The 10,674-nt window shown below is 42.4% G+C and overlaps 1 protein-coding gene across 1 annotated transcript in view; it reads right to left on the minus strand.

Annotated features, from left to right (window-relative positions):
* Positions 1–10,674, minus strand: part of LOC122256066 (DE-cadherin-like) — a 201,553-nt gene that overhangs the window by 61,690 nt on the left and 129,189 nt on the right. The window contains exons 3-6 of the mRNA XM_086549243.1: positions 2,338–2,552; positions 893–1,061; positions 607–732; positions 125–210 (exon numbers count right to left, since the gene is read on the minus strand). Of these exons, the coding sequence (XP_086405369.1) occupies positions 125–210; positions 607–732; positions 893–1,061; positions 2,338–2,552 (596 nt within the window). The remainder of the gene's footprint in view (positions 1–124; positions 211–606; positions 733–892; positions 1,062–2,337; positions 2,553–10,674) is intronic.

Genomic DNA, 10,674 nt, shown 5'->3' on the forward strand with positions numbered 1-10,674 from the left:
ACACACATAAACACACACACACACATACACACACACACATACACACTAAAACACACACACACACACACACACACACACACACACACACATACACACTAAAACACACACACACACATGCGCTCACCAGATCAGGAGGATCAACACCGTCCAAGGCGTAAGTATCAAGGTCTCGGTCATCGTCGCTGGCCAGCACTTTGCCGACGGAGGTTCCTGTAGTCAAGGGAAGATGTAGGTAGATACATACGAATATGTAGATATATGACAAAGTAGATTAGTTAGACATATATGTAGGTTCACATATATATCTATATATATCTATATATATATATATATATATATATATATATATATATATATATATATATATATATATATCGAAAGCTAAATAGTTGATAAGTAGATGAATATATAGAGAGATAAATGAATATATATAGATGAATAGATAGATACATAGTTGAACAGATAGATAGACAGATTAAGGAAGGTAGATCGATAGCTACACAAAAAAAAGTGAAAGACAAGTACTTAAACATGGCAAGCATGCATTATCCAGTTTCACATTTCCTAAACTAATTAAATAAAATTCTCAAGAAAAAAAAATCTTACCCGGTTGCGCAGATCCCGAGATGGAGAAGTAGTAATGCGAGGTGTTGAAGGCCGGCGGTTCGGAGGAGTCGGTGACCCGGATGTAGGCGGGAACAACTGCTTTCCTTCGACCCCTTCCGTCTGCGCCTGAATGAGGGGGCAGGAGAGTTATGATAAGTTGAGGAATTAGAGCTAAACTCATCATCCCACTCGATTAAATCAGCTTTAAGATCTGACAGTGCGAATAACAAAGTTCGTAGGGCATAACCGAAGCTTCGAGAGCATTACTCAAGCTTCGAAAACTCACCCGGAATCTCAGCGGATACCTGGAGCTGATATAAGCCCGAGGTTTGCTCGTAATCCAAGGATCTAACGTTGTACAGAACGCCATTCTGATCTATTTCGAAGTTGTCTGTGTCGCTGATCTGATATCTGATGGTTACCTCGTCCTCTAACCATGGGTCTGAGGCGGAAACCTACGTGGTGGAAAAAAAATATTATCAGTGGAATATGATCAATTAGGTACTTGAATAAAAGATAGTACATAAAGGAAACACAGTTATAGCGAACAGAAAATCTAGATCAGTGACGTTTCGAAGTAGAAAAAAATAGATTCCTACAATGTTACGATATTCATGATTCTATTATGGTAGTACCGTCTAATTTAAATAAAAATGTCTGGGGTTTCGTGTGTCCCATCTCTGTATGGCAATGTATGCTGAAGTGAAGTCAACGATGCATGTTAGTGATGTTGATATATAATGGCAGGGTTATACCGTAATTAACCAAGAATGTGAATAGGAATGGAAACAATAACAATAAGTGTCATTGCGCTTGTTAGTGATGGTATTGTCGTCAGTGTTATTGTTATCAGTGTCTCCTATTATTAGTATCAGTATTAGTATCTATCCTATTGTCGTTATTTTTATATCCATTATCAAACAAAACAAAACAAAATATTTTCAGAGTAGATATGATGCGAAAAGAAAATGATAAATAAAGGTAAATGAAATGGTGTTGTAACAGCAGTTTCTCTTATCCCTTTTAAGAGCAAGCCATCACGAGATACTCCTTAATGCGCTACATTAAGGTGTAAATGTGTATTAGAGCGAATGTGAGTACAATGCGTATGTTATTCTTATATAAAGCGAGAGGTCTAGATGATTAAATCAGCAAATTTTCTCAGTGGAGATTCAAATAAGTATTTACAAAAAATAAGATGTTTTAACTCGGCATATGGAAGTAAATGAAATGTGGAAAATGGTATCCGTAGAGTTCTCCCAACATGCACAAAATCCGAAAATCATTTCAGTGAAGCTCATCGTTAAGCTGGACGTGGGCAGAAGGATGTTCCTTCACTTTCTTGTAAAAAATGAAAAAAAAAATACCTAGACGAAACTAACGTGTAATAGTTCTCAGTTGTATCTTGAATACGCCTTTACGAACAAAATGTCTTCAACATGTATATGATAGTAAATAATTTCCGTAGAGTCCCACCCACGGACACAAAATCAAGGAATCATTTCAGTGCAACTCAGCGTTAGGTTAGACATTTACAAAGAGATATTCTGTGACTTTCTATAAAAAAAAAGTGAGATATTCATCCAAGATGGACCATTGACAGATCTTACGTATAAATTTAATACTCATTTATGTACAACATAGTTCTTAATAAGAATATGCTAGTAAATGAAATGTGGAAAATGCTATCCGTAGGGTTCTCTCCTAGTACACAAAATCAGTATAACTTACCGTTAGGATAGACGTATGTAGAGGGATGCTCTCTGGCACCGTCTGTCGGTATTCCACCTGGGAGAACCTGAGTTGGTGGCGGTCGTTCAGATGTCGTCGGGTGAGGTGGTGACGAAGGCGGCGCCGGTGAAGATTGCGTTGCTCTTTGTAGTGATTCCGAGCGTGTTGTTGTTGCTCTTCGAATTCAGTTCCAAAGGGTTTTGATGCCGATGATGCTACAAGGAAAGAAAAGGGATATTGTAAGCCTTAAATCACAACTATAACACCGTTATGAAATAAACCATGAATTAAAAACACAATTAATTTAAGAGAAATAACATACATTTATGCTTTATACCTACATCCTTTCAACTGCTGCAACAGTGAAGCTAAGGAATCTAAATAAACATTTTTGGACCCCGGCGGGCAAAGCAATGAGAAAGCTATCAAATATTTATGCAACATTTGGCCTGGATGCAGTCTCGGCAAGCCTTCATACTCGACCTTCTTCCCCTACAGCATGGCAAAGCTACGCTAATGCTGACTCACTTTAGGGCAAGACAGCCACTGTGATGCACGCTCCACTCGCTGTGTTCGCGTGCCTGCGGTAGAGCCCCAAGGGACTTTGTACAAGGGCTGAGCACCAGGGTTTAAAATTCTTACCTCTCTTTTTCTTTTCTATTATTTCCTCTGCTCTTGATATTTATTCTCGCTCGTGCGCACTTGCTCTGTGCCGGTAAAAAAAAAAATCACTTTTTTTTCGTAAATTATATATCTCAGACTCTCCCCTCATCAGCCTCTTCCTCAGCATTATGGTGTCAGTCTTCGTCGTCACCTTCATCACTCCGGTCAACAGCAATGGTGTCATCAGTTCTCCGTCCTCCCTCTTCTCGTTTTTCCTTCTCGTTTTTCTTGTTCTCCATTCTCCTATCTCTTTTCTTCTTCTATCTGATTTTCCTTCTCCTTTTCTTTCTCCTCTACGAACTCATTCGTACTTCTCCTCTTTTTCCCTTCTTCTTCTTCCTTTCCCATCCACTTTATCCTCTCCCCTCTTTTCTTCTTCTTCCTCCTCCTCCTCCTCTTCATTTCTCTCTTTTCCTTCCTTTATTCTTCTCCTTTCTCTCTTTTCCTTCCACTTTACTTCCTATTTCTCTTTTTCATTCACCTATTCTTCTTCATCATCATCATCAGAATCCCTTTCTCCTCTTTCTCCCCTTCTCCTTCCTTGCAGACGAGTAAACAAGACATCAACAATTAAGTGAGTGGAGACAATAGGGATTGGAGTCATCACTCACTGGTCAAGGCCGGAGTGTGTGTATTTGAAAGAGAAAGAGGCAGAGAGAGGGAGAGAGAGAGAGAGAGAGAGAGAGAGAGAGAGAGAGAGAGAGAGTCTGTATGTTTGTGTGTTTGTATGTCTGCGTTTGTAGGTGTTTATAACTGTGTGTGTGTTTATGTGTGTGTGTGTGTGTGTGTGTGAACGTGTGTGTGAGTGTGTGTGTACGTGTACATGTGTCCGTGTATGTGTGAATCTTTTACAGTAAATGATCCTGGCAGTATCATCATTTAACTCCATTTTCCCATCTGCTAATAGCTCCTCCATCCCCCCTCCCCCCCCCACACACACCCCGATATCTCGCCCACCACTGGTCAGTCGTGAAAATTATCTACAGGAACGAAAAGTCCTGGAACGCATTTCAATATTCCTCCCTTTTTTCCTCTCCAGAAATTCAAGTAAAAGAAAGGCAAGAGAGAATGGAACGTGTATGAATTCAAACGGACATTACACGTCACACCTTCGCACTAAGAGGCCGTAGTGCATACAAAACAGACGTTAATATTGCAGTCACGATCAAAACCACCGCATATATAAATACTTTTTTTTCTAAAACTATAACGCCCATGAACTTGACAACCTGTGGCAACATTTGAACTCCAAAGTAACGCTAAATTGAACTAAGCAAGCGACATTGCCGTCGAGCCGAGCGGTTTATCTGCAACATATTTCCTTGCAATACTCTGATGTTGCCCCATATCAACGTAGCGTTGGATGCTTGAGTACGGATCAAGCAGCGAACTTTATTGCACGAGTCAATTTATGCGTATACTTGAACCTAATTTCATTTGCATATGTGAAAACGTAATATGATAAGACCCTTAGCATAATGTGTCCAGGAAAGCTTTGTTGTAAAATATATGTTACGTTTAAATTCAAAGTAATAGACATGGGAGGAGGGGAAGGAGGCGGCGAGGAAGGCGGGGAGGGAGATGAAAGAGGGAAAGAAAGGGGAGAGCGTAAGGACAGGGAGGAAAATAAGGAGGGGATGGGAAGGGTGACGAAGTCAAGGGTTGTAGGAGAAGTGAGATGGAAGGAAGGAGAGAGGATGGGAAGAGTGGATAAGAAAGAATTGATAGAGAAAGGGTGGGAGGGAGTAAGGGAAAGAGGAAAAGAGAACTGGGCAAGAAGGGAAAGACGAAAGAATGAAGACGGAGAGAGAGCGAGAGAGAAAGAGTGAAAGAAAGAGAGAGAGAGAGAGGTGGGGGGGGGGTGAGAAAGAGAGAGAGGCGAGAGAAAGAGAGATGGAGAAAGGAATTGAGAGAAAGAAAGAGGGGGGAGAGCCAACGGCAAAGATAGAGGCAACCAGACAAAAAGACAGAGAGAAAGGGAGAAAGAGACAGAAAAAACAGATAGAGGCAGAGGTATGCAGGCAGACACACAGCTACAAATAAACCTATAATTCACACCACCTGATAAGCATATTCATCAAAGAGACAGAACAGGCGATAAAAGCACGAAGAAAAAAAAACCGCAATATCGACACAAACAGAAACCAAAATAAAGTAGGTTAATAAAGCAGATATTCGGGAACTTCACCTTCTATCTTTTTATCATTATTTCTTTATGTCTTTCTCTGGCGCAAGAAAAAATGATCGACCAAAGTAATATCGTGAATCAGAGAGGGGGGTGGGGGTGGGGGTAGGTGGACACCCCCTCTCGGTATGGCGTGGTGAAGGGAGGGGGGGGGATAGAAGGATAGGGGGAGGGGGAGGGGTACTGCGTCGGATACAGAGAATATGAGAACGAGGGAGTGAAATTTAAAACGCATAAAAGAGACGGAGAGGAGGAGGGGAAGGGAGAGGGAGGGAGGGAGGGTGGGTTGGAGGGAGCAAAAGAGAGAGAAGGTGGGGGGGGAAGGAATCGCGCGCGCGCGCGCGCGAGAGAGAGAGAGAGAGAGAGAGAGAGAGAGAGAGAGAGAGAGAGAGAGAGAGAGAGAGAGAGAGAGAGAGAGAGAGAGAGAGAGAGAGAGAGAGAGAGAGAGAGAGAGAGAGAGAGAGAGAGAGAGAAAGAGAGAGAGGGGAGAAAAGAAAGAGAACAAGACACGTACAGAGAGTCATAGAAAGACACAGACAGAAAAAAAACATACCCACATTACCCACGGACGTACAAAACGAGAAACAAAAAAGAAGAAGAAAAAATCAAGTATTAAGAAAGAGAGAGAGAAAAAGAGCGAGGAAAGAGAACTAAGCCCTAAAGGGGGTTACCACAACGACCCGAAGAGTAAGAGCATAGCGAAGTGTATAGCGGAAGGGGATGAGGTGAAAGGGTTAGGGAAGAGGAGAATGCGCGGTGGATAAAACCAGAGGGAGGGATTGGATAACGGGATAAAGTTACTCTGAAGGCGCCGAGGGATTGGATTTCGTCGGATTATTCTGGTGGGGGGGATGGGGGAGGGGGAGAAAGGGGTAAGGGGTAGAATGGAGAGGGTTCACGATTTGGATAAAGGTAGAGAGAAGGATTGGATAAAAAGGTATCGATGTTTGTGAAAGACTAGTCTGGGTTGGATTATTCTGGTGGAGGCTAGGAAATGGGGAGGGAAAAGGGTAAGAATGGAGAGGGTGTGTGTGTGTGTATATATATATATATTTATATATATATTTATATATATATATATATATATATATGTACATATATATTTATATGTATATATATATGTGTGTGTGTGTGCGCGCGCGCGCGCGTGTGTGTGTGTGTGTGTGTGTGTGTGTGTGTGTCTGTGTGTGTGTGTGTATACGAAATATGAGCAACAGAAGTTAAAGAATTATGTATAGATCAAGAATAATATTAATAATAGAAAAACAACGAAGCAAAAATGAAACAGGAAAAAGCGGAGGATAATCCGACATGCCAAAACCACAAATGAAATAATAAACTTAAAGGAAATGAGAGATTTAGAGTGAGAAGCGGAACATAGCCGCGATGTACAATGGGCGAACAATGAAAATGATGAAGAGTTAACTTCGTGAAGTTGATCCATAAGTAGCATTGTCTTTTTACAACATTGGTGTTCAATGAAGAATGGTATTACACAGCTAACCAACTAGACAAACAGACAAACAGAGAGAGAGGGAAAGAAAGAGAAAATGGGAGAGAGAGAGAGAGAGAGAGAGAGAGAGAGAGAGAGAGAGAGAGAGAGAGAGAGAGAGAGAGAGAGAGAGAGAGAGAGAGAGAGAGAGAGAGAGAGAGAGAGTGAGTAATGAAGAATTGATAAACTGAATAATTAATAACATTAGTGACATTTGGATCAAGATAATACCATCATATTTTGAGAGAAAGGATTGTGGAATGATATCGTATCATTGACTTTATCATTATCATTATTGTTGTTATCATAATTACTATACTTATTTTTATCATTATTGTTATCGTTATTATTTCTCTCATCATTGTTATCTTTATCATTTTCGTCATTATCAGCAGCAGCAGTTTTATCTAACCAATATCATTCTCAATATCGCCATCATCATCACCACAATCAATATCACCATTACTACAATCTTCACCCCTTTTAATCATCGTACCATCGAACCCAATGCCATCACCATTATCATAAGTGTACGTATAATTATACACGCCTACGCCTCAAACAAACAAATAAGCATAATGGACTGGAGGGGGGGGGAGGGGGGAGGGGGGCGAGGGACATGATGGATCTACGCCGTTTCTCCCGCGTCCAAAAGACAACCTAATCCGGTAAGTAAAAAGCACAAGACTGGCTAGATGTGATTGCTGGTGTCGAGGATCACGTTAGCCTCTGCAGGGATTAAATGCTGGGGAAGGGGGGTGGGGGGGGAGGGATAGAGGGAGGGATGAAGGGATAGCGGGAGGGGGGGTGCAAAGGGGAGGGTAGGGGAGGGGGCAAAGGGGAGGGTAGGGGAGGGGGCAAAGGGGAGGGTAGGGGAGGTGGCAAAGGGGAGGGTAGGGGAGGGGATATAGAGATGGAGGAGGAAGGAGGGATAGAGGGAGTAGGTAGGGTAGGGGGGTATGGAAGGAAATGAGAGGGGTAGTGGAGAAGGGAAGAAGTAGGGAGAGAAGGGGGAGGGTAAATAAAAAAAGGAGGGAGGTGCAGGTTGGGTTGGAAAGGAAAACTGGGAGGGGAGGAGCGGGGGGAGAGGAGAGAGGGGATTGGATGGGATGGGAGGAGGGGGATAGAGGATGGATAGAAGGGAGTAATTGGAGTAGTTTGGAATATGATAGTTTTGATGCCTGTGTGTGCACCTTGCTGGGGATAGGGGTGTAGGTGTGTGTGTTTGTGCGCGTGTGTGCTTGTTTATATGTGTATGTGTGCGAGTATGCGGATATCTGTGTGGATCTGAATTTCAGTTTACACAGAGGTTAAACTGGAATGCTTAAATCGTATTTTAGAAAAATTCAGAATGGCTGCAGATGACGTGAAAATTACTCCAGCCTCGGCTTTTTGCCATTTAAAACCGCCATGGCTATCACAGCCCTCCTCCCCCACCCTACCCACACACGTGCGCATAAAAAAATAAATCTGAGGTTCACAAAGAAAATTACATTTCAAAGGAAGAAACAACAATTCTTATGAAACCAAAAATCCGATAAGTATTACCAAAACATAAAATAAAATATACAGTGTATGCCATTAGATTCAATTAATTAAATTAACTAAATCTCTGTCTAAATCTATCTATCTATCTTTTCATTTCTCCTTATATATATATATATATATATATATATATATATATATATATATATATTATATATATATTATATATATATATAAGTTATGTATATATTATATGTATATATGTATATTATATATTATATATATATATATATATATATATATATATATATATAATATAATAAATATACATATATATGGTTGTGTGTGAGTGTTGTGTGTGTGTGTATGTATATTATATATATATATATATATATATATATATATAATATATATATATATATATATATATAATATTGTATCTCTATATATAATATAATATATATAATATATATATATATATATATATATATGCATATATACATACATATATATATATAATATATATATATATATATATATATATATATCTTCTACATATATATATATATATATATATATATATATACATATATATGAATACATATATACATAGACATACAGGCAGAGAGACAGAGAGAGAGAAAGAGAGCGAGAGAGAGAGAGACAGACAGACAGACAGACAGAGAGACACAGAGACAGAGAGAAAAAAATAAAGCCAACGCGAGGAAATCGTTCAAGAAAGTGATTATCGAGCGAATGTTGACACGACGCCGAGTCCTCTTCAACGTAAGGGGGAGGAAAAGAGGGAAGGGGGAGAGGAGAGATCGGAAGAGATGTAGGGGGGGGGGGGGGGAAAGAGGGAATAGATGGAGAGACAGAGTTAGGAAGGCTGTAAATGAGGGAATAGAGGATGTAAAAAGGAGGTTAGGTGCAAGAGTGGGGAGGAGGGTAGAGGAGGAAAAGGGGGATGGGGTGGAAGGGGGAGATGGGAGGGGTTTTAGGGGGAGGGGAGAGGCGTTAGAGGAAGGGGAGGGGTATAGAGGGAGAGACAGAGTGGGGGGGGGTAAGGAGGGAATAGAGGGGGATGAGAGGAAGGGGTATGGGATGACATGCAGGAGGGAAGAGGGTAGAAGGAGGAGGGAAAGGGGAAGAGAGGAAAAGAGGAAATGAGGAGAAGGGGGAAGGGGAAGGGTGTGATACGAGGGGGAGGAGAAAGGGACGTGATAGGAGACAGAAGGGGGTGGAGAAATGGAGGTGAATGGAGAGGTGAGGGGAAGGGATGTCAGAAGAGAGGGGAGGGGATGTGATAGAAGGGTTGGTGGGGGGGGGGGTAGAAGGCCTCATCGGAAGGGGAAAAGGGTAAAGGGGTCTAATAAAAGTACGGAGAGCTGTACTAGGAGAGAGAAGGTGGCTCGTCATAGGAAGGGGAGGGGAGGAGGGAGGAGGGGTGATAGGGGGAGGGGGTAGTAGAGGTTAGTGATGATTCTAGTTCCCTCCCGCTCTCGCATCTCCCTGGAATCCGCCCGCGGCCTTGAGTAACGGACTGGAAAATTGCGCTTTACCGAGAGAGCCTGAGGGTGGGCGTGTGGGAGGCTTAGGATGGGCGTGTGGGTGGGTTAGAGGGTGGGCATGTTGGTGGGTTAGAAGGTGAAGGGGAGGATGGGTGGGCGTGTGGCTGGCTTAGAGGGTGTAGGGGTAGGAGAAGGAGAGGGAGGGGAGAGGAGAAGGGGTAAGGAGAGGGGTGAGGGAGGATAGAGGAAGGAGGAAGGGGATAGGGCGGAGAGAGGGGAGAGGGGATAGGGAACGAGGGGAGGGGGGGGGGCGAGGGAAGAGAATGTAGGGAGGAGGGAGCGTGGGGTTCAAAAGGCAGGAATTCCATGTTCGATTTACGTTTACACTTACAGATTGCCTATTAATTTCATTCCATTTCTACTCTCTCTCTCTCTCTCTCTCTCTCTCTCTCTCTCTCTCTCTCTCTCTCTCTCTCTCTCTCTCTCTCTCTCTCTCTCTCTCTCTCTCTCTCTCTCTCTCTCTTTCTCTATCTATCTATCTCTCTCTCTCCTCTTATCTGCTCTTTCTCTCTCTCTCTTTCTCTCTCTCTCTCTCTCTCTCTCTCTCTCTCTCTCTCTCTCTCTCTCTCTCTCTTTCTCTCTCTCTCTCCCCTTCTCTCTCTCTCTCTCCTCTCTTTCTCTCTCTCGCGTCCTCTCTCTTTCCCTCTCTCTCTCTCTCTCTCTCTTTCCCCTCTACTACTCTTTCTCTCTCTCTCTCTCTCTCTCTCTCTCTCTCTCTCTTTCTCTCTCTCTCTCTCTCTCTTCTCTCTCTCTCTCTCTCTCTCTCTCTTTTTTCCTCTCTTCTCTCTCTCTCGCTCTCTCTCTCTCTCTCTCTCTCTCTCTCTCTTTCTCTCCCCATCTTTCTCTCGCTCTCTCTCTCTCTCTCCACCAGCTCTCCTCTCTCTCTCTCCTCGCTTCTCTCTCTCTCTCATCTCTCTCTCCTCTCTTTCCTCTCTCTCTCT

This window comes from Penaeus japonicus, unplaced genomic scaffold (genome assembly GCF_977035675.1).
Source record: "Penaeus japonicus unplaced genomic scaffold, GWHDUDI00000001_assembly GWHDUDI00000022, whole genome shotgun sequence".
Classification (NCBI taxonomy): domain Eukaryota; kingdom Metazoa; phylum Arthropoda; class Malacostraca; order Decapoda; family Penaeidae; genus Penaeus; species Penaeus japonicus.